Consider the following 26898-nt stretch of genomic DNA (forward strand, 5'->3'; position numbering starts at 1 on the left):
AATGTGTTCTTAATTCTTAGTAACGTCAAGATGTATACTTACCTCCAGCTTTTATGGGAGAAACTCACTTCAAAACACACAAAAGTCCAGATTCCTTATTTTCACCGGAAGTAGGGTCATCTCCAGGCGTTCCAATCAATCAGGTGACCGGAAATGACTGTTCTGCAGGAACATGGCGGAGGAGCAACAGCAAGAGATCTCTCAAAAAGAGGCTGATGGTGAGAAACTCTCTACCGCTGTTTGGCCAGAACCAACTTTTGTTTACACCGGCTTGCACATGTCGCTTGTGGTTTGAGCTTTATAGAGCCCAGGCAGGAGCTAAGGAATGAGCAGCTAGCGCTTTGCTAACCAGCTAACTACAATAGCTGAGGGTTCATTGTTTATGTGTAAAGCACTCGTTTCAGTGTCCAAATCATTATATCATTCTGTAAGCGATTACTAGCTCAATATTAACATTTAACAAAAATGTGTCACAAGTTTTTAATAAATGTGGAAACAAATACCTTTACACCCGTACTAACAGCATTACTAACGTTTGTTCCTGACCATGTTGGGGAATTAACGTTAAGTATTATTTTTGCCACTTATCAAGAAATAGGCATATTGGTTAATATTTTGCTCTTAATTTTTTGTTTTGTTTGGCAGGGCTGAATTGTCTTGCATATGATGAAGCCATTATTGCACAGCAAGATAAGATACAGCAAGAGGTAAATGTTGAGCCATTTACTCATTCATTTGTAATGACCTGCGATGCTTTATACGCCTCTAGAGTTAAAGGTATTCTTCTAGTTAAGTAATTTACAACAATAAATTGTAAAAGCATTTTGAGTGTCTAGAAAAGCACTATATAAATCAAACGAATTTATATATATATAAACTTTTTATTTCAACTATTTGCCAAGGAATTTCTCATTTTGATTTAGTTTTAATTGATGTACTAACATAATTATAATGGAAAAATATAATAACTATGAAGATTTAAAATGAATAAAATAATAATAAAATGGCAAAAACTGTGGTTACAAAAACAATGATTTTAACAAAAAATAAATGAAAATAAAACAATAAAAAATATAGTATTTCAGTGATACTAAAATAACAGATTAAAGCCATATCAAGCAAAATGTGTTCCTACGATTATGGAAATCTGGAAAGTATCAGGGTTTCGGGTATTGCAGTGATAAAAAAAAAAAAAAAAAAAACGTTTTAGGTCTAATTTCAGTATTTTTATCATTTATTGTTTATTTAAAGAAAAATCATTATCCAGTAATCATGAATGACAGGAAGACTGAAGGAATTCATTGGTCAAAAGGAATTCATTGGTACCATTTTAAGAAAAATCACAAGATCCAATCTTCAACCCATCCTGAATATCATTGTAGATAGCAACCAGTATTCCTCTGGTGTCAGAAAGACAGGATCTGTCTGTCCTCAAGCGAGAGTATGCTGATGATGACAGCATTTACCAGCAGAAGATAAAAGTAAGTGAACCTGTTCAATATTTCATAAGTGTTTATAGAATGTTATGAATTTATTATTATGTTGTTATCTTTGTCAGTAATCTAGTTGCATAACCCTGAACTAAGAAACAATATAATGTTTGGATATGTAATGGTATATGCAAATATATCCAAGCATCTCTTGCTTTTCTTTTCAACAAGTTAAATGGTTTCGTCAACAGGACTTACAGAAGAAGTACTCATGTATGCGCAAAACACGGCCAGATGGGAACTGTTTCTACAGAGCCTTTGGTTTCTCACATCTGGAGTCTTTACTTGAAGACAGCAAAGAATTACATAGGTAACCCCTGCCAGCCTGCATTTAATTGAACATTGTTTATTCATTTAGCTAAATAAATGATTCCCACTCTACAAAACTAGATATTAAACATGAAATGTGTTCTTCATGGCAGTGATTAGGGGTGCTCCGATCGATCGGCAACTGATCTCAATCGGCCGATAATCGCTTTGGGGGTGATTAATCGATAGTCTCTAAAAAGGCCGATCTCATAAACCGATCACATGCTGACGACACAAAGACGTGCGCCTGTCATGCATCGTCACTAAAGTTTATCATTTGCATTTATTTTTAAGTATTGCCAGTGTTCACTCAGCACTCACACGCTCTCCAAGAGACCGTAATCTAACACACACACACCTGACACACACACAGCCCATCTCACAAAAATGTGAGTACAAATACACACAAAATGTATGTACTAAATTGCCATCTTGACGAGTATGTACTTAAACCCCGGCCAGTCGTGATTCGCGAGTGAACGTTAACATTTGTCTTACTGCATGTAGCCTAACCGTTGTCTCTGAGTTTCTCTTTGTCTTGTTGTTTGATGAACCTTAATAAAACCCACTGCTCTTGAATGGCTAACTGCTGCGACTTTGTAAGGACTAACTTTTTTTGTTTTTGTTTTTTTGTAATGACTAGCTAATGACTTGACCATTATTAATTTACAATTGATTCTTTATTACCGTCGTGGTCAAAATTGTTGGTACCCCTGCTAAATATGATCAAATATGGCTGTAAAAAAAAAAACTGCATTGTTTATCCTTTTGACCTTTTACTTAAAAAAATCACAAAAATCCAACCTTTTATTTAAGTAAAATAATTGAAAATGGGGGATAAATCACATTATGAAATAAATTATTTTCTCTAAAACACGTTGGCCACAATTGTTGGTACCCCTAAAATTTTAAATGAGTAAAATATCTCTTAAGTATATTTACATTAATATTTAATTTTTTTAGCACACCAGGGTGACAAGGAACATGAAATTGTCCAGCTAGGATGTCTTGTTTCACAGGAGTATAAATATAAGGAGGCATAAAATCCAAATTCCCATAATCATTTATCACAAAGAGTGAAACCAAAGAATATAGTTCTGATGTGCAGCAAAAGATTTTTGAGTTTCACAAAATAGAAAGTGGCTGTGGGAAAATAGCTAAAGCATTGAAAATCCCCATTTCCACCATCAAGGCAATAATTAAGAAGCTTCATTTAACTAAAGATGTTACAAATCTGCCTGAAAGAGGATGTGTGTGTGTGAGGTGTTTCACTATGGGAATCGAGAAGGAGCGAGCTGCTTCTCCCTCGGCCACTGAGACTATAATGCCATTGAATCTGGGTGATTTCATGGCAAATTGAAGTCTGTATCCCTGTGAAATTGTATTTAAAACCCACGAATGAGCTGCGCGTGCGCGCCAACTGAGTATGCGAGCCTAGAGGGGTCCCTTGTACACTTCTCCTTCGCTGGCGCGCGTTGATGACGTCATTAACTTCACTGCGCTGACCCCCTTTAGAGAAGCGTACGCTCCCTCCCGCGGCGAAGCTAGAGAGACGCATTTTAATTTTTGGATTTCTTTGCAATATATCGCCCTCGGCTGACATAGAGAAACATTTATTTGTGTGTTTGTTATATTCGGGGAGCATATCGCCCTTAGCTCGTGGCTTGGATGCGATAGTGCATTCTTTATTAAGTATTCCCCTGAAATGATGGGCGTTTGAGAACAATGTGTTGCTTGAGTGCTTGGTGACACTGTTGAACATTTTCTCCCTGTTTTTGAACTGGGTTACTTACAACGAGAGCCCTTACTGAACTCAGAACAACAGGGTTTGGCCCCTTTCTTCTCTTTGCGGGCCGAGAGACAAGTGCACGGGAACATTCACGTGTCAGGTCGCACGCTTCTTCCGGTCCTCGGGGTGGGACGGGCGGTTCCTGGCCGCCCCGGCCGCAAAGAATGCTTACCACATGGTCCGGAGCCCTCCGACCTTGGACGATGGCCAGATTGTTGTCCGCTGGGAGCAGGTCTCACATTCCTGGCCCCTATCTGTCTCCCTCTCACTGCAGTGGCTGCAACAAAGCCCAGCCGCGCTGGTTGAGAGGGTGGTCGCAGTGTTTGCTTCCGTGGTAAACAGAGGTTAAAAGCTTCATCCTCTTGTTTCCTCAGGGAGCTGGTTTCTCTCATTTTCTTGAGCTGGTCCGAACAGGCCCTTAGTTGGGTCGAACGCTGCGTCCATCACCTCCGCTTTCTAAGTGTCGCTCAATCCTGACAGGATATCGCCCTATCAGCCATATAGCTCTCTCACCTGACACGGCCAGGCCCATCACATGGCCACAACCTTAAACCGCACCGCGGGAAGAGCGGAGAATTAGATCGTTCACCACACATATTTCATCCCATAGTGCTGGGTTTGGCACCCCTGTATCCAGCTGTCGCCCCATTTCCTTCAAAATGGCTCCGGACAGACATGGGTCTTGTTGGCTACTAGCCACCGCCACTCTCAGCCTTCTCTCCAGAATTTTCACCAGCATTGACGCACAGTGGACGCATGTTTGAGGGTCCGCAAGCAACGTTTGAGCTTGCTTTGAGCCCATGCACACGATGCACATAGGATGGGGGTCCCTGCCCGAGATTGTTGCTCCACATGAGGATGGACTAGGGCTGGGCGATAAAACGATAACGATAATTATCACGATATAATTTTCCTCGATAAAACGATAACAACAGGTCGATAAATTCTCGATATAATGCTTACGCGCTATGCGTAATGCTGCGCATGCGTATTGCAGACCGGGCGCCTGGGTGCTGCACGCGGTAATGTTTACAGTCTGTGGCTGACAGGCTTGGAGGATCGGAGTGAAGTGGAGCGATAAAAATGAGCAATAATGAAGAAAATGCAGCGCTCACGGCCAGCTCGGAGGACACAGATATCGTTGACAAGTTAGTTCGCTCAACTTCAGTGGTTTGGAGATATTTTAGCGATCCTATCCGACATAAAACAGAGCGACGTGCGTGGACTGCTTATCATAGGTTCACGTTCACCACACAGAATTTAATTATTAAATTATCTTGTTTCTTCAAAGTCCTTCCATATAACATGCAGCCCAACACAGCGGTGAATCTACATTAACTACATTCACACACCGGCTTATTACCTTGTTAGCTGTAGTGGGTGACTTATTTACAACAGGCTAACGTTACCAAACTATAATCACTAAAACATCGGACTTGTACATCGCTATCATAATTGTTTGTCTTTGGTGATGTATTAATGACTCCGCATCGCCTGTATCAAAAAAGAAATAATGTCATCTGGTGTTTAAAATGAATAAAATAGACTAGACAGCCCTTACTGGAGATCCACAAATACTGAACTTTTCTCTCTCCCGACCAGCCCACTGTCGGTGAGGTGTGTTTGTGTATGTGTATGTGTCGGTGAGATGCACGGTGGACCAATCCACTGTGAGGCAAGAGAAGGGGCCTCAAAATGTTTCTTAAAACGCTTTTTTTTGGACCGATTGCGTTCTTAGTGTTTTACTTAGACAATTAAATATATAAACACTCAATATTGCATTATTTGTTCTGTTTCAGCTGCGAAAATCGTTCACAGCAGAACCGCAACGCGTCTCACAACAACGTGTGTAAATGAACGATTCATTGTTTGAATGAATCGTTTGAATGAACGACTCAATGACTCGCTCATTAAGACGGCCACCTGCTGCCACCTACTGGTGGTTTAATTTGATCTTTAAACATACTTTTCAACATGTCTTATTTGTCTATTCAAAACTACAAATCTCAAAACATTATTTAATGCTGTTGTAATTTTTCAGTGTAAATTATTTAATTTGATTGGTAACAGCCCTTATAGTGTTTTATTTTTAATTAAATGTATTGATCAAAATTACAAATATAAAATGAAACATGAAGCTTAGCCTATAGTTAATAAGATTAAGGGAAAATGCCCTTTATAAAAGGTGAAAATATCACAAATTTCAAATGATTCAATAAAAATAAAAACCACAAATATGCAGATTTAAATATGTCAAAGCTGATTGAACACTGGTGAGAATATTGCTTCAGAATAAATTATATTTACAACACACAAACACACACACACACACACACACACACACACACAAACACACTTTTCCGGACAAGCTAATTTTTTACTTGGACAAGCTTGAACGATGTACTTGTTCCAAGGAAAAGCACATGAACATGCTTAATGTCAAGCCCTGTATAATGATATATTACTGATATATAGTGTTGAGTAAAAAAATGCTGACCACAGTTAAGATTTTAATAAATAAATCTACCTCAGTTTAAATAAATTGTTCACTTGTTTGGGAAGTGTTTGTCATGTTTTGACAATAAAGGATAGTTTAAAACTACAGCTAACTGTCTGTTTTCTACATATTTCACTCATGAGCAAAAATATGCCTTTAAACTTTAAAGAAATAAAGATTTTACATTTATCGTGATATTTATCGATATCGACTGATATGCTAAATTATAACGTGATAATTTTTTTGGGCCATATCGCCCAGCCCTAGGATGGACACGGGCGGGATGCCACCTCCCTGCTTTTCGATTCATTCCCCTTGGCGGGGGTAATGACCGTCGACATAATGTCTGGAGGAGTGATTCAACAACTCGTCACAACACGTTAGTCTGATGGTAAAGTAGGGTAATTAGCCCTTTTAAATGGCTCGCCTCAACGCGAAAAGCCCAAAAAGATGACTTGACGTCACTGAAAAACCTACCGCCATAGTTTAGTACGCGATAGTCCGAAGAGAATAGCTCACCTTGACGCGGACACTATTCAGTGTTTCCGATGTGGCTCAACACAGTCCAATCCACTGATGTCGCGTTCGGTGGAGTAATCCAATAACGGTTCGCCTGTTGAACAGTTCAGCGAAATCAGCAACGAAGTTGGACGTGCTGAGAGAGCTTGTTGTAGTCCCTCACGGGAAGAAAGCGCGAATGACTTCATGAGGGGTCAACCTGAGTGATATAGGTGGAGGTTGAGCCTGATCTCAGGTCAACCTGTTTGTAAAGATAGACGTGGTGTCATTGGAGCTTCCGTAGTTGGTCCATCCCAAAGTGATTCCCATAGTGAAACACTAAGTGAAGTTAGAAAAAGAACTTGCCATAGTTTTGTCCTTTGTGACTATCCAGTTTTGGTGTAACACGTTTTACATATAGCTGGCAATTATTAAAGGGGGGGTGAAACACTCAGTTTCAGTCAATCTCATGTCAATCTTGAGTACCTATAGAGTAGTATTGCATCCTTCATATCTCCGAAAAGTCTTTAGTTTTATTATATTTATAAAAGAAAGATAGGCTGTACTGAGTCTTTCCGGAAAAAACGAGCGGCTGGAGGCGTGTCATGTGGGCGGAGCTAAAGAATGACGAGTGCACGCAAAGCGGTGACGTCCTCAAGCGTGGAGAAGAAAACGCTACCCTAAATCAGATTCAACTAATAGATATATGATCCAGAATCAGATCCGGAGGCTGAAATAAATTGAACAGGGGAAGCAACAACAGCAGGACTTCCGTCTCTGTGGTATGGACTTTATTTAGTGACCTGTCAACATTTGTGTGGGTTTACTCTCAGTTTATGAGGACATGATTTGGTTTATGGACTATTGTATTCGACTAAACATTAGCAGTAGCAAGCAAAACGATTTTGCACGTCAGACTAAGTGTAACGTTATACATAGAACAACAATGGAGTAACCATTAGCGCATTTGAATGACGAAGCACGCTTTGTGATAACGCTAGGTTTAAGTTTGGGTGGTTTTACAATAAACAAACTGACACCTATAGTGGTCAGCTAAACAAATGTATTTAAACACACACCATAGATTGCATGCTCCATTGATAAATTAACTAACGATATACACGATCGTGTTGTTTACTGATGTTTACTCACGCGACGATAGCCAACAACATAGACATTTGAAGCAGTTTTACTCACCACCTGCTTCTAAAGCACAACCGCGAACCTTTATCGTCACCGCTCCATCAAAAACACACTTCTTTGGTAACTGTTGATTTCGTAAAGTCCTGTGACAGCAGTGACCGTGGAGATCCACTTTTGCGACGCGACTGAAGCGTGATGTTGTGCCACTTCCCGTCATTTCTGCGTTTAAATCGGTTCAAATGCAGCGCTGCCTTCCTGGAATGCTGTGCTGAAGCGTTGAAGTCGCATGCATCCGCTATTCCGCGCGCGCGCACCCTTCCGGGAGAAGAGCCCGTACGGCCCATACAAGGACCTTCCGCTCTATCAACGTCAAGCCGACCCATATTCGAAAAAAACTCTCCGAAACTTGTGAGAAACCGGAAGGAGTATTTTTAAAACAGAAATACTCCAACAAACGTCCAACATTAGTTTTTGAAACTTTGTCTATGATTAGAATAGGAATCCAAGTCTTTAACAGTGTAAAAAGCTCAGTATGCATGAAACAGCATTTCTCCCCCCCCTTTAAATGTAATCAGTGTTTTAAGAGGCTACATCCCATTAAGCTGATCTGATGCGTCTTGGTCTGCCTAACCCCTCTGTTTGGAATAATTTTATTTTACTCTGCCTTATTTAGGAAAGATGGCCTACAGTAGCAGTAAAAGTTATCTCTTTTTTTAAAATAAACACTTGGTGGTTCTTCAAGATCTTGAATCTAGCCTCTTTCTAGAGTTTTTTTTCTCAATACAGTTAATTTAGAGTTAGTTTCATTTCTACAAATGGTGCAAACTCTGCAAGATTATAGATAAAAGATTCTTATTCCCCTGCCATTCTGTGATCGGCAGTCGGCAGATCATGATCTTGGTAATCGGTGATCGGCCCCAAAAGTACTGATCGGAGCATCTCTAGCAGTCATCGTCACGCGCAATGTTTTCACTTTTTAAATGTGGACAGACAAACTGATTTCTGTGTCAAGCCTGTTGAGATATTTTTTGTTGAAGTATGAGAAAAAGATTATGGTCTCAAGAAGGTCCTGTAACCTTTCTGTTTGGTTCCGTTTACTTGGCAGGTTCAAGGCTATTGCTGCCAAGAGTAAACTGGATCTGGTGAGCCAAGGTTTCACAGAATTCACCATTGAAGATTTTCACAACACAGTAGGTCTTTAAAAATAAGTCCAATGTTATTTGTGTATGTGACCCTGGACCACAAATCCAGTCATAAGAGTAAATGTTTTTTAAATTGAGATTTATATCTAATCTGAAAGCTGAATAAATAAGCTTTCCATTGATGTATGGTTTGTGCTTTGGATCTTTGGCTGAGATACAACTATTTGAAAATCGATAGGACTAAAAAGTCCCGGCTGAAAAATCCTCCCTCACATCTCCCCCTCCCTCTCTCATTTCTGTCAAATGGGGTTGGGGAGATGTGAGGGAGGATGTAAATCATCATATTAGAATGATTTCTGAAGGATCATGTGACACTGAAGACTGCAGTAATGATGCTCAAAATACAGCTTTGATCGCAGGAATAAATGACATTTTAAAATATATTCAAATAGAAAACAGTTATTTTATATTTTAATAATATTTCACAGTATTACATCTTTTTTTGTATTTCAAACAACATAAATGCAGCCTTGGTGAGCAGAAGAGACTTCTTTAAAGGAAGTGTTTGTAAGAATGTGGCCAAAACTGGTAATGCAATCCCTTTCAATTACTGCAGAGGGGTGTATCCCCTCTCCCCCTACCCCTGACTCAAGGTTGCCAGATAGGCTGCAGGATCCAGCAGAAACATTTTAGCTGTAGTTGTGGTAACTAGAGCAGATTTGGCATCCGGATGCCGAAACACTACTGACATTGTGATTGGTGGATAGGTGGAGGGTGGAGCTTCAGTCCAAAACACATGACATCATCAACATCAGTTGAGGTTGCAACAACAACTTTTAAATGACAATATCCTGGCCGGACTACTGTTGTCAGTGATATTTGAAATTAACATGATTTATTAATGGCTAGTTACGCATCAGGGCCATTTCATGATTAATTGAAATACATTTTTTACATACATTCCTTTAAAATAAAACATTAAACAATCTTACCATTCGAAAACTTTTGACGGGTAGTGTGTGTGTATTTCATATATATAAATAAAAGGGACGTTCACGCTACACTTACAAATATGTATGAAAAGGAGTGCAAAATTTGAGATCTAATAACTCCCATTTACCCATGGGTTATAACCTTAAATTAATTTCTTGCATAATTATTTTCCTTTTGTCTTGTTCATTTCAGTTCATGGACCTGATTGAGGCATGTGATAAGCAACCATCTGTAGGTGAGCTGCTCAACTCATTTAATGAGCAGAGCGTATCGGATTATCTTGTCGTCTATCTGCGACTCGTGACCTCTGGGTACCTGCAAAGAGAGGAAGACTTCTTCCAGCACTTCATAGAGGGCGGCCGCACCGTTCGAGAGTTTTGCCAACAGGTAACACTGATTTTATTTGTATCCAGTTCTTGTATATCGGAGTGTCCAATCCTGCGCATAGAGGGCCACTGTCCTGCAGAGCTTCGCTCCAACCCTAATGAAACGTGCCTGCACCATATAATCAAGGTCTTTAGGGTTACTAGAAACTTCTAGGCAGGTGTGCTAGAAAAGGTTGGAGCTAAACTCAGCAGGAGATGGGCCCTCCAGGAGCATGATTGGACAACCTTTTTGTAAATTAACCTGTTTTTCAATGACTTTGCAACATTTTTAACCCAGCATGTCCTTCTGTTTTGGCCAGGAGGTGGAGCCCATGTCCAAAGAGAGTGATCACATTCACATTATCGCTCTGGCTCAGGCTTTAAACGTGTGTATCCAGGTGGAGTACATGGATCGAGGAGAGGGAGGAACAGTTAATCATCACATCTTCCCTGAAGGTGGAGAGCCCAAGATTTTCCTCCTCTACCGACCGGGCCACTACGACATCCTATACAAATAGAAGATCTGCTCCTGTCGGCTGCTAAAGGCCTCATCTGTCTTTGTGCTGTGGGTTTGACTCTACTTTAAACCTGTGAAATGTGAACCCAGCACTCAACATTGCAATTTCCTGTCAACCCCCACCCCAAGACTCTCAAAATTTTGGAGAATCTTATACAAGGCACTGGACATTGTACAGTTTATCTCTGAATAACCTTCATCAGAATTTTTTTTTTTTTCAGTTTTATATACAGTATATGGTTGGTTCATTTAGTTATTTTTGTTTGTTTATTGTAGTTAAAGACTGCCTGTCATTTATGATAGGAATGGAAATTGCTTTATCACTGTATTTGACTTTCATCGGAATAAAAATAACTTGCAGTAGTCATAGTTTGCATAGCCACGTTATTGTTTAATGTGCATGGGTTTAAAAGAAATCAAAATAATGCACCGGAGCTAGACACATACATTTTGTTCCTCTTAAAGAAGACCGATTAAGTATTTTTCCACGACACCTTCTTTGGCCGGCAGCACTTTCACAGAATCACAGAACGAAGGTGGGATGAAGACATTCGGGTCCTCTATTCCCTCCACGAGGTCAAAGAAGCTACGGAAAGAAGAAATCATGTCTTACATATTTGGCCTCTGGATTCATTTGAAGTTAATAACTTTTAATTTGCTGAAAGATATTACTTCAGCAATCCCTAGGGGTGACTAAGATGTTAACTTAAAATACTTGGACAGAAACAAATGGGTGATAGAATTAAAATAATTGGTAAGAAGAAACATAATGAGAAAATATATATTTAACTGTCAGAAAATGTAATGAATATACATTCATATTTGGAAACTAGTTTGCTAGTATGCTAATCAAACTTGTATTTATTTGATCAAAAATACAGAAGAACAGTGATGTGTGAAATATTACCCTTTAAAATAAGGGTTTTCTGTTTTAATATTCTTTCAAATTGCATTTATGTACATGATTCAAAACTGAATTTTCATCAGCCATTACTCCAATCTTCAGTCACATGATCTTTCTGAAATTATTCTATTTATTATTTAAATTTTGGAAACCGTTATACTGCCTAATGTTTTTGTTTTTTAAAATTATATTGTTTTTTATATTATAATATTTCTAACAATATGAATCCACACTTTCACTAAAACTATCAACCATTTTAACATTAACAATCCACGCTAAATAAAATTCAAAAGAGAAAAAAATGACTGACCCCACACTTTTGAATAGTAGTGTATATTGTTTAAGATTTCTATTTGAAATTTTTTTAATTTTTTTTTACTTTTTGTTATTAAAAAAGTATTAAGCAGCACAACTGTTTCCAACATTGATAGTAAATCAGCATATTGTTAATAATAATAATAATTCTTTTTTTTTTTGTCCTGTATTTTTGATCAAATAAATACAGGCTTGATGAGCATTAGTGACTTCTTTCCAAAACATTGAAAATAGTAATGCTTCCAAACACCTGACTGAATGTATGTATGTATGTAACCACATCTGAAATGTTTACTCAGTTAGGTTGGTTATGTCTGCATCTGTGACTCATTCAGCATCTTCGTTTTCTTATAGTCATTAACAGAATTAGTTGTTTTCACGAAGCACACATTTTGTTTTATTTATGTGCATGTTATTCTAGCATGAAGACAGCCTTGATCAGAGGAAGAGGAAAGGCAATGTAAACACATGTAATTGGTTAAGCGGGTCACTGTTGCATAATCTCCTGTTATTCTTCAGTGTACTACAAATGTGGTTTAGCAAAGGACAAGATTGCAGACTTGATTACTGAAGTATTATCCATGGGTCTTGGTTCTTTAATGAAAAACAGAGTTAGACATGGTTATAGTTTCTGGATGAGACACGCCAGCCTACTTTTGAACACTAACCTTGTCATGACAGATAATTCCCCTTTCTGTGTGAAATCAATGGTGTAGAGAGGCACGCAGCCAAAGGCAGTGAAGGTCAGCAGGTAGTTTTCTGCAGAGGAAAGTACAGAGAACATAAGCCAACTCACAAGGGAACTAGAGCACACACTCTAAAAAATGCTGGGTTAAAAACAACCCAAGTTGGGTTGAAAATGGACAAACCCAGCCATAGGTTGTTTTAACCCAGATATTGGGTTATTTTAACACAGCTATTGGGTTGTTTTAAGCAAACATTTAATCCATCCGCTGGGTTAAAACAACCCAATTGCTGGGTTTGTCCATTTTCAACCCAACTTGGGTTGTTTTTCGCTCAAACCAAAATGACAGTGACATACTTAAAAGTAAAAAAAATGTTCAAAACATCAATACATCATCAATACTTCTTCCAAAATGTGTTTTTTTCACTATGGTAAGCCTATTACAATTCCAAATCCAGAAAAGTTGGGACATTTTCTAGCATGCAATAAATTAAAGAATCTGTAATTTGTTCACACTCTTTAACCTTTATTTAACTGCCAAAAGTACAAAGAAAAGATTTTCAATGCTTTCACTGGCCAACTTAATTGTATTTTGTATATATAAACAATTTTAGAATTTTGATGGCTGCACACACTCCAAAAAAGTTGGGACGGTGGCATAATAAAAGTTTTAAACTCTTTTGAAACAATCCACAATAAGCAGGTGAACTGGTATTAGGTGAGGGTATCTTAGTCTTTTTTTCTGTTCTTTTTTTTTTTTGGTTTGCAAAGAATTTAGGTCTCTCATCATCTACCATACATAGTGAAAAGATCAGGGAATCCAGAGAATTCTTAGTACATATAGGGCAAGGCAGGAAACCTCTGTTAAATGTGCAAGACCTTATATCCCTCCGATGGCATTGCATGAGAAACGGTCACGCTACTCTGTTAAATACAGCCACATGGGCTAAATACTTGGGGAAAACCCTTGCATATAACACAGTCTGCTAGTGCATCAAGGAATGCCACTTGAATCTCTGTCATGCAAGAATAAAGCTCCACCAATCAGGCAGAACTTTATGACAAGTGAAGTGAATGATTATCTCTTCATCACGGCACCTGTTAGTGAAACTCTGTTAAAAAAACAAAAACTGTAATTTTCTGGCAGCAGGGGCTGGTTTAAAAACAGAAAAATACTGTTAGGAAAAAAAAAAACAGATAAACTGTAAAAAAAACAGTAATTTCTTGTCCTATAATTACAGTTTATTACTGTTATTCTACACAAAAATCTCCTTATAATACCATGAAACCTTTTACTTTTAACAATTTAATTGTTATAATACAGTCCTACACCTCTAAAACACAGGAAAATTATATTTAAAGAATGATTAAAAAAAGTTTAAGTACAGATAATTACATGTATGTGTGTGTATACACTGTAAAAACAAAAAAAAGTAATAAAAGTAATTTTACAGGTAATGGTCTGTATTTTTTTAAAGGATTTTCCCATTTTTTCATTATACAGTGAAATGCCTGTTGTTTTACAGATATTTGCTAGTATTTGCAGGAATTGAGACGTTTTGAGAAAATATTTCACATAGTCACACACAGACATCAAGATATCGCCTATGATTCACAACAACGGTGACAGTCAAATCAAAAAAGCAATGCATGATGGGTGGCTTTATAGTACAACACTCATGCGTGATTTGATTGTCACCGTTGTTGTGAATCATAAGCCAAATCTTGATGTCTGTGTGTGACTATGTGAAATATTTTCTCAAAACATTGGGTACACATACTTTTTATCATCCTTCAGGATAGGTGATCATTTTAAGGCTATTGGTTCCAATACTTATAATACTTATAAACAAACTACTATTGTGCCAAACAAGTACACAAAATCAGATGCTCACTTTCTGATGATTTAGTTATTATCACCTGACAACACCTGATGTCACTTTAGCTTTTGCTTTCTCAGCCACAACTATTGTGTTTCACAGTTACAGCAGCCTAAGAAATGCTAACACATGTAAGGGACCAAGAGCCCAACTAAAGCAAACGCTTCCCTCCACAATGGTGACTTCAAATAAAACATAAATGTCAACATCTAAACCTCTGTTAATTCTCATTAAGAGCTTCTGTAGACGTCTGACAGAAATAGTCAAAGTGTTTCTTATATCTGTGATTAAGGGCAGCACAGTGTCTCAGTGGGAAACATGGCTCCTCACAGCAAAGAATGGGCGTCTTTTCAACGCACGCCTCTAGGGGCAAAGACGTTGAAAAGACGTCATTTGGACATAACTTAGCTTAGTGGGGATCTTGTTAAAGCAGCACTAGGTAACTTTTCAACCTTCATAATATATTTTTTAAGACTCTTGTGATGATGAATCGACTTACAATAGGTTGAATGACACGTCTGCCATAGCCTGATGGGGTCTGTATCGTTTTTAATCGTACTTTTAAACTTCGGGTTTCCGGTAGTAACCCGAGAAAAAAAAGAACTACAAAATTCGACTGCTTTATGGCATATACGTCACTTCCACCAACACCCACACTTCCTTAAATTCGGACGTGCGAGCCCAACTTTGTTCGTCGGATAATATAGTCATGTCCGAAGCAGCAGAGACAAATAAGAAAGAAAAGGTTTTGTTGGAGGAAAGCAATAAGAGGAAACGAAAAAGTGATGGGATTAAAGGCAGGACGAGGATCAACATGTGACCAGCGTTTGCTCGTCGGCGTGATCTGAAGGAGGCGTGCCCGACCGATGCTGTCATGCTTGTTACGGTGAGCTACCACTCAAACATTGAACTGAAGTATCATATAGATTCTGTAAAACGGTAACCAATAGACTACTATAATGACGCTGGCTTGTAAACGTGAGCATCGTGATTATTTGGCGTTTGAAAAAAATAAAACCCATGAAATTATATTCATATGGCATGCTGAAACATGCCACTGACTGTAACGTTACCTGGGATGAAGACATTTCACACGCCACGCCAGAAGAACTTTAACTCCTCCTGCAGTGTTCAGGGGAACTGTTAGTGCTGCACCAACCCGCGGCGCCACTTTTATGAAGTTATTTGGCCCGCACCGCACCACTGTATATATTTTACAACCCGCCGTGCACCCGCGACCATTAAATAGACATACGGGGTCCGCGGGTTATGAGACGACCCACGCATCACTTAAAAAAGAAAAACCTGACCTGGCCTCTTGTCAACATAAGCGCGCCGCACACTTAAAAGTAATCGGTCAGGTCGTTAACATGGTGAAAAATAGACTGTAAAAAATTAATAACGAGTATGGAAGAAATTCAAGCTGTGCTGCTTTTGCTGGTTATGTATAGGTTTACTAAAGAGGTAATTAACAACGACAGAAAAGAGCACTAATATGCAGATTCAGCAGCATATTCAGAAAGCTTGTAAAGCTAGATTTAAATTACAATGTATATTATTATCAGCTATTACGGACATTGAACGTGAGATGGCTGAGACGAACGCGCGCCATCAGACAGAGCAAGACTGATATTTACTGAACGTAGACCGAACCTCGCAAAAGACTTTTAAAAAGGCCGGTTGAAATAAAATGCTAAACCAATCAGCATGTTCAGCGCCCAAGTCCCGCCCTCGAAAGTTCTCCATCTGTGGGATGTGCTGAACAAACAAGTCCAATCCATGAAGGCCCCACCTCGCAACTTACAGGACTTAATTTACCATAAATAGTGAAAAGATCAGGGAATCCAAAGAATTCTCAGGACCTATTGGTGCCAGATACCACAGCACACCTTCAGGGGTCTAGTGGAGTCTATGCCTCAACGAGTCAGGGCAGCAAAAGGGGGACCAACACAATATTAGTCATAATGTTATGCCTGATTTGTGTATACATCTGTTTGATGCAGAGATGGTGCTGAGTTCCTTGGGCCCGAGCTCATAGCAGACGATCCAAAGCTCATTGGAAATGTGTGCTGCAGTCAAACGAGTCCATGCTTCAACTTGTTTTTGGGAAAAATGGACATTGAGTTCTCAGTCCCAAAGACGAAAGGGACCATCCGGACTTTCATCAGTGACAGGTGTAAAAGCAAACATCTGCCATGGTATCGAGGCGCATCAGTGCAAAAGGCATTGGTGACTTGCATGTATGTGAAGGCACCATTGACTTGGAGGCATATATTGGGATTGTACAGAGACATTTAATGGCATCAAGATGACATCTTTGGGAAGACAATGCCAGGCCTCATTCAGAACAGAAAACAACAAAGGGCCTTTGTAGACACTGAATGCACTTGACTGCCTGCTTGCAGTCCAGATCTGGTTTCTATTGAAAATGTATGGTGCATCATGAAAAGGAAAATCAGATGATGATGACAATGGACTATTGAGCAGCTGCCTTGTATCAGATGAGATTGGGTGAAAAATCCACTTGCAAAACTGCAACAATTAGTATCCTCAATTCCCAAACAAATAAAACGTGTAATTAAAAGGAAAGATGATGTGACACAGTGGTAAACATGCCTCTGTCCCCTTGTGTTTTTATTTAAAAATGTTATGAGTGTATAGTGTATGTTTCCACCGCATGGAACTTTCCCCAGGAACTATAGGGACTAAATGATGTTCCAGTTTCCCCCTCAAAAAGTCCCTGCTCGCTTTTTTAAAGTTCAGGAACTTTTGGCGTTGGGACGTGGCTGTTGAATGTGCTGATTGGTAGAGTTTACGCAACATTTTAGTTCAACCGCCATTTCTATAGTCCATTGTGGTGCGTGCATTAAAGGTGCACTATGTAGTATTTTTGCAGTAAAATATCTAAAAACCACTAGGCCAGTGTTATATATTTTGTTCAGTTGAGTACCTACAATATCCCAAATGTTTCCAACTATTTGTAAATTGTGAGAAAATTGCTATTTTAACTAAGGACCCGGGACGTGTCAGCATAGCGTTTGAGGAAGTCGCCTGTCAATTGCGTAATATCTGCGCTAACCTCGGTTTCGGGTTTTATTTGGCAGAAGCGCTTTTCTCTTAGCAGTGTGAACAAGTGAACGCACAGAGTAACGTCATAACATCTTCAACAGACTTAAATGTATCAAATATGATGAACAGAGCTGCATTACCTCATAATCATAACCAGAAGAGCGGATCAGTGCGGGCGCCCGCCGACTGTGTCCCGCCCCGTCATAATAAAAGTCCCGGTGATCGCGAGGCGGGTATTTGTGTAACAATCGCTCCAGCAGCCATACTTCGCTCCAAACACTCGGTCCTGCTCTGCTTCACACTACAGTAACGTTAATAACCACATGCATGAACGTGATTTCTGCCCGAGTCCTATTTTCCACAGGCTGTGAGGTGAAGACCACATGTCCCAAGATGCTGTGCTCAAACTTTGCGTCATCAAACTATGCATTTGTTTTGAATAGCCTCCCTCTAGTGAACGGAAAGTTCCATAGTGCACCTTTAAGAGTTGCGTGCATGCAGTAAGTGTTTTTTTCTATTCAAATAAACAATGGAGTTTAAAAATAATTACTTTTACACTCTAAAAAATGCTGGGTTAAAAACAACCCAAGTTGGGTTGAAAATGGACAAACCCAGAAATTGGGTTGTTTGAATGCGTCCATTTACTAGGGTTCAAACAACCCAATTTCTGGGTTTGTCCATTTCCAACCCAACTTGGGTTGTTTTTAACCCAGCATTTTTTAGAGTATATAATTGCATGATAACAAATTAGTTCATATTTCAAAATACTGTACACAAAATAACCTCTGTGGAACAACCCGTTTAAAAAAAGGAGAGTCTGCTGTTAAAAAGAGAAGACGAGACCAAGACCAATGTGTGTTGAGACCAAGACAAGACTAAGACCAAGGCAGGTTGAGACCAAGACTAGACCACCAGCACTCCTCAGATTCATAAAGATCCACATTACCACCTGAGAAATTACGTATTATTAGAATAAGACATTATATAGAGCTGTTACCAATCAAATGAAATTATTAACAATAAAATTCATCTTTGCACTGCAGAGGTGGTTCAGAAGATGCCTCTGTAAATTACAAATGCAAGAATAACGTTGATCAAAATGATTGCATTTTTGTATAAAACCAATATTTGCAGTCATGCTCAAACTGTGAAAAACTCTCTTGCTCTCGTGATAGTGCACAATTATATAACGTTATAATATAAAAATCCAGATCTCATACAAGTTCTTTTTTGCAACCTGAATTTTGTGAGCATTTTTGGCACAATCTCTTATTCATTTCTGAACTGGCAGAATAAATAAATCAAATTAGAAACAAGTTTTTAATTGGATGTAAAACATACTGCTTCAGATGCAATCACATTAATGATAATAATAAATAAATCAGACAATGCACTGGCAATTTAGTGATATCCCAGCGGCCGTGGTCTTGACCGGTCTTTAGATAAAACCCAGAGACCTCTTAGTCTGAGGCCGAGTACAAATGTGGTCGAGATAAGACCTTCACAAAAAAAAAAAACGGTCTTAAGTAAGTTGCATATAGTACCAATAAAATAATTATACAAAAAAAAGCATGTTTGTATTTTAAGCTGAAAAGGATGTGTTTGCAAGTGATTTCTTAAAACTAGAGTACTACAGCATGTGAAGTAATTTTTTTGTTAAAAAACAAAAACAATGGCCGTTTAGAAAAGTAAAACCTTGTGATGCATATGTGCATTCATGTTGTTTATTGCAGTCTGTGCAAACCATAACATCAGGCAACATAATGGCGCATTACCTTTTGTTTCTTCCACTGTTCCATTCCAGTTATTGACGAGCAATCCTTGTCCTTCTATAGAGCTGCTACCCAAGACCATTTGGCTCAGGAAATGAGCATCATGGGGAACCCCGATATGTCTGAATGGCACTTTTAATGCAGTCTTAATACAAGTTTGGTTGCGGTAGTGGATCTCATAGCTGACCCCCTGTTGAGAGGAGCGCAAACTCAGTCATATTATAAAGAGTCAGCAACACAATCCCCAATGATGAATTTAGCTAAATGTATGTTTTGCTACTTCTCCTTTAACCACAGTACTTTACCTCTCTAAAGAGCAGAAGCCTGTCTACAAAGAAGGTCTGGTTCCCATCCCTTCCAGATGCTAGAACTCGGACATTCTGACCGTAGGCATCATAGGAGAATTTCTCAAAAACACGCAAGTGCTGCCCAGGGATGAACTGTGTTGGAGAGGAAGATCCTATTAGTGAGGACACTTTCACATAACTCACAGTTAGCATTTGCATGAGGTAGTTTTCTCCAGAAATAAGTCAACAAGCAAGTGAAGTTAAAATAAAAATAAAATTGAAATTACCGCGGTCAGTGCCCCCTCTAGCAAGGGTGGAGACTCTGGAAGACAAGGGAGAATACCAAGCTTCATTTACATTTCTCAAAGAATCCAAACCAAGCATAGTTATTTCAACTGCTAAAGCATAAAGAGTACTATAATGTGCAGGCAAGGAACAAAATGTCAGAAGGTCTTACTGCAGGGTTCAGGCCTCTGTGCCCCGCTGCTGAGAATCAGACTCAGGCAAAGTGGGATCAGAAACAGGATCTTCATCGTTACTGTGCTGGCAAACAGGAGCCAATGCGACTAGCAGCGATGTTTCCAAGCCTGCCTCTTCTTATAGAGTCGAATCCGGATCATCGCTTCATGTTTTTGTACACACCCACAATAGGTATTTTGGGTGTCTGGTCAGTGATCCAGTTCATTAAAGATTTGGGCGTTACAAGCTGCTTAATATTATATATCTTACTTGGAATATTCATTTAGTAAGTGCAAAACAGAAGGGCGATCAGATGTTTTTGTAGTTACAATAATAGGAAATACTGTCAAGAGTCCATGTAGATAATGGGTGCGTGTGTAAAACCTGGCCTGGAGTAAAAGAATCCCCTCATGAAAACTCAGCATATTATGACCTCAGATTGCCTTCCACAGGTCAATGTTCAAGTGCAGGTGATAGTCATATAATAAACTATGGAGAAAAACAAGATAATTTGATGATGTTAAAACACTAAAATAAGTTGTTGCACTTGGCAGAAAGCTGTCGATTTGACACAATCTGATGATTTTAAGGATAAGTTCACTTTAAAATGAAAATTTTCAAGATGTTCATGTCTTTCTTTCTTCATTCGAAACAAATTTAAATGAAGAAATTAAGAGGAAAACATTCCAGGATCTTTTTCCACATAAGGGACTTCAACGGCAACCAACGGGTTGAAGGTCCAAATTAACGCAGTTTCAAAGGGCTTTGCAAGGTCCGAGACGAGGAATAGGGTCTTATCTAGCGAAACAATCTGTCATTTTCTCAAAAAAAAGAAAAATGTATATTAGGCATGTGTCGCTATCACATTTTCATGTTGTGATTAATTGCTGAAGCTTTTATCACGGAATACAGTATTATAACGATATTGAAATAAAGTACAAAAACTTTTTGTCATACTATAACAGACTTTATTCAGCATTGTCTTCTCTTCCTTGTTTGTGTTCAATCCTCAAATAAAGATTCAAACGGTTGTGAATCAGTGAATCGATCAATGATTCAGATCGCCAATGTCACGTGATTTCAGCGGTTTGGCAGTTTGACACGCGATCCGAATCAACGCTATTGAGTCTCATTTCACTGCTATGCCGATGACACACAACTGTACATGAAATCAGAAACACACACCTCTGCAATTTCACCAACATCATCTCCATTACATTGTTTAACTCATCAAAATAAGTCAAGAAATGTTACACTTTTTTTATTAGTTAAACAAGTCAGTTTAACATAATTTAAGTTAAAAATAACCTAAACATCCAAGTCGATTGTACTGCAAAAGTTCAAAATGTGCCTCTTTTTTTTTCAGGGCAGTTAAACAGCTCTAAAACTGAGGCAATTCTTGTTGGCACACCACATCAAACACAGTCTTCCTCCATAACTGGTATAACTATCTCTGGTCATGACATTCCCCTCTCCACAACTGTCACCAATCTTGGGCTGAGATTTGACCAACAACTCAGCTTCGAAACCCATATCAAAAACCTCTGCAAGACATCTTTCTACCATCTCAGAAATATTGCTAAACTCCGTCCAACACTAACCTTAGCAGATGCTGAAAAGCTGGTCCATGTCTTTGTCTCCTCCAGACTGGATTACTGTAACGCACTTCTCATCGGGATCCCTAACAAAAGCTTACAGAGACTGCAGTGTGTTTAGAATAGTGCAGCAAGGATCCTTGAGAGTTTGAGAATTCGATCACATCACACCCAGTCTCCATTCACTTCACTGGCTTCCTGTTTCCACCAGGATTAAATATAAGGTCTCCCTTCTAACCCACCGGTGCATCTATTGAAATGCCCCCTTCTATCTGAAAGAACTACTCACACCTTCAACTACAGCGCGATCACTTCGTTCAACAAATTCAAACCTCCTTTATCTTCCCGAGACTAAGCTCAGCACTATGGGTGATCAGGCTTTCTGTTCTGCTGGTCCTCGGATTTGGAATCCCCTACCCGACCATCTGAGGGCACCTCAAACTCTTGAGACTTTTAAAAAAAGGGCTAAAACATTTCTTTTTGGAAGAGCTTATGTCTTTTAGCTATTAAATCTATTGGACCCACTTTATAGGTGGCCTTAACTATATGTACTAACATTGTAATGAATCATTTGATACAATGCATTCAATGTGTAAATACATGTTTTTACAATGTTCTTACACTTTAAAAAATACCTGCATGTAATTATGTCTGTAATTAATTTATGTAGTTAAATTTGTAATTACACAGTTGGCACTTCCCTTACACCTAACCCTACCCTTAAACTTACCCACACATGTCCCTAACTTTACCCATATCCATCTCAATATCAGCAAAGGTGTTTTGCAAGACAGTTTGAACACAGTAATTACATTGTACTAATTTTTTGATGTAAGTACATAGCACATAAGGCCAGCTAATATAAAGTGGGGCCAATTTATTTGTATTTTCCCATTTTTAAATGATCTCAACTGTAGCACTTTGAGATTTGTTCCAAATGTAAAGTGCAATACAAATAAAAGGTATTATTATTTTTATTATTATTATTAACGTTATATAAAACATATATAACGTATATATAAAATGCATTCTAAAAATCGGAATAATTATTCACAGTATTTTTGAAGTGCCCACAATAACAATATTGTGCATCTTCATTATTGTGACATATCGTAGTACCGTTTACCGGCGCATGTCTAATGTATAGACTGTTTAACCACAAATGCTCGACTTCGGTGTTGTGATTCTTCACAGCATATGACATCATCACGTCGGAAAGGTCACGTGTGACGTACGTGGAAGTACTGACCCAGTGTTTAAAAGAACGTGAAAAGACTAAATCAAAGCCCTTTACAAAAATAAAGGTAAAACAACGCTGTCGGACGATATAGAAGGTGGTGAAGAATATTGGCACTGGGTCCGTGCTTTCACCTACGTCACAGACGTGACCTTTCCGATATGATACGTCATGAAGAAGCACAACACTGAAGTCGAGCATTTTTGAGGTTAAAAAGTAAATACATTTTCATGTTTTTTTTTTTTTGTAAATGATCGACCGTTTCGCTAGATAAGACTTTAGCTATTCGCTAGATATTCCTCGGCTGGGATCTTGCAGAGCCTCTGAAGCCCTTCGAAGCCCTTTGAAACTGCATTGATATGGACCTTCAACCCGTTGGTTACCATTCAAATACATTATGTGGGGAAAAATCCTTGAATGTTTTCCTCAAAAATCGTAATTTGTAGAAAGAAAGAAAGACATGAGCACCTTGGATGAGATGGGGGTGAGTAAATTACATTTTCCAAAAAATCATCTATGTTCTTCTATATCTGCTGAAAAACCATCTCAAACTAGCCTAAGGTGTACTGGTCTCCTGCTTACTGTTTTTGAAGGGGTTTGGGCATTTGCACATTTTTACCATTTGCACTTCTGGTTAGATGCTATAACTGCTTTTCATTGGCTCTGTACAAAAAAACCCTACTTCTTATGTCCTAATGTAGCTTAAACACCCATGCAATTCCCCTGCCAATGTAAATACTATTCTGACTTCTGTCCATCTGGGGGAAATAAGGGAGAATCAAGCCTCAGCATGTTGAACACATTTAGTGACTGAACAAGGCCACATCAAAGGAAACATTTATGGTTTAAGTGCTTCATTTAAAAAGTTCTCGTGTTCTAATGCACACACCTTTCCCTTTGACATACAGATGTATGCAGTCTGAATTACTGTTTTGATTACTTCTTTACTGCAGTCAAAGTACGACAAATATGGCTCACCTGTCAGGAGATCCATGCGACTCATGTGACACGCGTTGTGGCTTGTTTGATCACAGAAGTCAAGTAAGGTTACTTATTGTCGGGTTCAAGAATTAACACAGTAAGATAAACATAATTTAAAGTGTTTTTTTTTTTTTTTTCAATCTTTCGCATTAAATGCCCTGTAATTACACTTGATCTGAATTCTTGGCAGGATCAAAGCATTGTATTTAGGGATTTTAGGCTGGAATTTGGATTTAGACTAATTTAGGACAGTCCAATCTCACACATTTTATTTCACATTTTACTATGACAGACCTTTGACGTTGCAATAAACACCACACTCGTGAAGCTGTTGACCTCTAGTGAGTGAGATCATTGGCAGAGCGTCCACTGAGGAGTCATCGGTTAAATCTGGACCTTTCACCTGGTTGCTTCTATCCCTCTTAGTTAAAGGCTACCCCCTGTAACTTTATTAAAATTGTGAAGGTTCAAAAAGCAGAAATGCAGTTTGTATTCCTTAAAAAGGAACAACATTTGTTACAACATGATGCAATCTATATTTATATGTTTGGGTAAATTATCTCTTTAAAGCAGTTATTTGACTGAAATAATACTTGAGTTGTAAAACTGTCTAAGTTTAAGTAATTTGGCATAACAATTCAATACTTCATTGGTGATTATCTTCAAGGCACACTATGTAGTTTTTCGCCACTAGAGGGCGCATATTCAAAACAAAGGCATAGCTTGATGATGGCGAGATTGATCACAGATTAATGGGAGTTGTAGTTTTCACCTCACAGCCGGTGGAAAAGATTTGGGATGGGGATCATGTTCATGGATGAGACACGCGGCTCGACAGAAGCAAAGCTTTCATTATGCCACAGCCGCCGCTTCAGCTTCTTACGGTCATGCGTATGTGGGGTAGCGCAGCGCAGCGCTGTTTAGATAATGGGTGCGTGATCATATTAGATAATTAGATACATTTAAGTGTGCTGAAAATGATGTTATAACATTACCCTGTGTGTTCCCCGGCTGCTATGAGACACTTTTTCCACACTGCAGTAGATTGATATAAGAATATTATATTAATAAATGCTGGGTGACTTGTGTTGCTAAATGGCATGCAATTAATTTTAAAACATTGTAAAAAAAAAAAAAGTTGTATTACTGTACAATAATTATTTTTATTAATAATTATAGATTATTATTACAATATAGATTATGAATACAATAATTATTAGAGTGTCTAACAGTTGTTCCCTTGTCTACTTAAACATATAATATATTAAAGTGTCTTTGGTGTTTCCATGGTTTCTACAAAATAAAAACTGTAAATCGAGGGTATCGCAAGTATGATGTCATTGATAGGTGACCATCAATGCTTAAAACTGCTTATTTTTCTGGATTTAAACATTCTTGGAATCATCTGGTACAATGCAAGTACACAATTCAACAAAATAACATTATTATAGTGGTTTTTGGATATTTTAATCCAATAATCTTACATATTGTGCCTTTAAGTGTGACATGAAAGGCAGAAGAGCAAGTAAAAATGTCACAGTTAAAGTATACACTATTGTACAATTGTATTATTTATATGTCACTTGTAAAAAAATATTTTTATCAGAATACATGCCTACTTTTCCTACTCAGTGGGGAATAAAATGTTTTTAGTGCATCAACCAGCAGGGGCTAACAGGGCCATGCTAACCAACCAGATCTTGACCCTGAATAGAATGTGCATGGTTATATCGCTTCCTGTTATCCTCACATAGAATGAAAAGAGTTTGGTGAGGGGACTATCAGTTTTTCGAACAAAAATAGGTTGAGTTTTCAGGAAAACACTTATTTATGCAGTTCCAGTTGCCCTAGTGGTGCAAAAATCTCACACTTCACCTGGGAATAACCCACTTCCAGTTTCACAGACAAGGCTTAAAGGTGCTGTATGTAAGAAATGGGTACTGCAGTCCAAATTCAATATTCAATATTCAATTCAAATTCAATATTCTATTCATATTGTTTGCCCCGCCTCCTCCTCCTCAGACTCGTCGCTCATGAGGATTGCCAGTTTGAGGACACGCAACAGGAACGAGCTTAATTGACAATGGAAGGCAAGGAGACTTACACAGTTTAAGTTGATTTGTTGATTTATCCACGTTTTAATGCTTTTTTAGATAGACGTCGTGGCTTTTTAGGTTGGGTAGAATCTCTGACCCAGTTTGTTCGCTGGTTTCCATGGCTTGCAATATGATATGTTTTCCACCAACTGGCAACGTACGCTATCACACTGACCAAAACAGACATTCCGACACAGAGCGCACAATTGCAAAGTAGAATAACTGGATGTAGCATTTTTTTTCTTAGAAACAAGTGAACGCTAGCCTGACAAGCCAGACCCACATCAAGATGTTTGGTCTGGAAACTCACCATAGACAGGGCTCAATCCGAGGGGCGGGATAAACGGTTGTCTTTCAAACTCCCTCTGCACGCGATAGGATAGCGCTACAACCAACCAGAGCAACGAAGGTGAAACAGAGCTTGTTGATAGATTAAACATTCACCGTATCCGGTCGGCTAAACTCAGAACACATCTTCCCTTTTTAAGAATGACTTCAGTGCCGTTCTTTGTTCTTTTCTCAGAGAAAAGCTTAACTCCAAGTCTTCCAGAGTCGCGGTCAGCGCTGATTCGAAAGACCGCCGCTGTTTGCCAGTTTATGTGTTTACTAGAAGCACACAAACGCAACTCGGCCATCGTCATTATGGCCCCGCCCACCGACTCTATACACGACGTGATTGGCCCGTCCAGAGTGAGAGGAATACAGCTCAGAAGGGTATTGAAAGTTCCTAGACGACACTTGCGAGCAGATTAAATTTGCTGCCGCTAGGGTGCGTCTAGATTTCTAGGCTAAGTGAAGGCATGTTTCCTAAATATCTGCAAACAAATGATGGTATTTTAATGCTTTAGTACAGTCAAAAACTTACATACAGCACT

The 26898-nt window shown here is 38.7% G+C and overlaps 2 protein-coding genes across 2 annotated transcripts; one reads left to right on the forward strand and one right to left on the reverse strand.

The window, feature by feature from the left end:
- Positions 1-66: 66 nt before the first annotated feature.
- Positions 67-11106, forward strand: otub1a (OTU deubiquitinase, ubiquitin aldehyde binding 1a). Its single transcript, XM_067424424.1, has 7 exons — positions 67-218; positions 646-707; positions 1383-1481; positions 1682-1800; positions 8832-8916; positions 10054-10248; positions 10547-11106. Exons 1-7 carry the CDS (start codon positions 173-175, stop codon positions 10742-10744), a joined length of 804 nt encoding a protein of 267 aa, XP_067280525.1. The 5' UTR covers positions 67-172; the 3' UTR covers positions 10745-11106.
- Positions 11107-11193: 87 nt separating this feature from the next.
- epdl2 (ependymin-like 2) lies at positions 11194-20482 on the reverse strand. Its single transcript, XM_067424425.1, has 6 exons — positions 20113-20482; positions 19943-19977; positions 19674-19808; positions 19372-19558; positions 12631-12721; positions 11194-11329 (listed from the first exon to the last, which is right to left on the reverse strand). The coding sequence occupies exons 1-6, from the start codon at positions 20186-20188 to the stop codon at positions 11203-11205; spliced, it is 651 nt and encodes a 216-aa protein (XP_067280526.1). The 5' UTR covers positions 20189-20482; the 3' UTR covers positions 11194-11202.
- Between the last annotated feature and the right edge of the window lie 6416 nt (positions 20483-26898).

This window comes from Pseudorasbora parva, chromosome 18 (genome assembly GCF_024679245.1).
Source record: "Pseudorasbora parva isolate DD20220531a chromosome 18, ASM2467924v1, whole genome shotgun sequence".
In the NCBI taxonomy this organism is placed as follows: domain Eukaryota; kingdom Metazoa; phylum Chordata; class Actinopteri; order Cypriniformes; family Gobionidae; genus Pseudorasbora; species Pseudorasbora parva.

Coding starts and splice junctions, on each gene's coding strand:
- otub1a (XM_067424424.1), top strand. CDS start 173: ATGGCGGAGGAGCAACAGCAAGAGATCTCTCAAAAAGAGGCTGATG. Junction 1,801..8,831: donor GACAGCAAAGAATTACATAG/GTAACCCCTGCC, acceptor TTTACTTGGCAG/GTTCAAGGCTATTGCTGCCA. Junction 8,917..10,053: donor TTGAAGATTTTCACAACACA/GTAGGTCTTTAA, acceptor TGTTCATTTCAG/TTCATGGACCTGATTGAGGC.
- epdl2 (XM_067424425.1), bottom strand. CDS start 20,188: ATGAAGATCCTGTTTCTGATCCCACTTTGCCTGAGTCTGATTCTCAGC. Junction 19,559..19,673: donor GGCTTCTGCTCTTTAGAGAG/GTAAAGTACTGT, acceptor TCCTCTCAACAG/GGGGTCAGCTATGAGATCCA. Junction 12,722..19,371: donor AACAGTGGAAGAAACAAAAG/GTAATGCGCCAT, acceptor TTTCCTCTGCAG/AAAACTACCTGCTGACCTTC.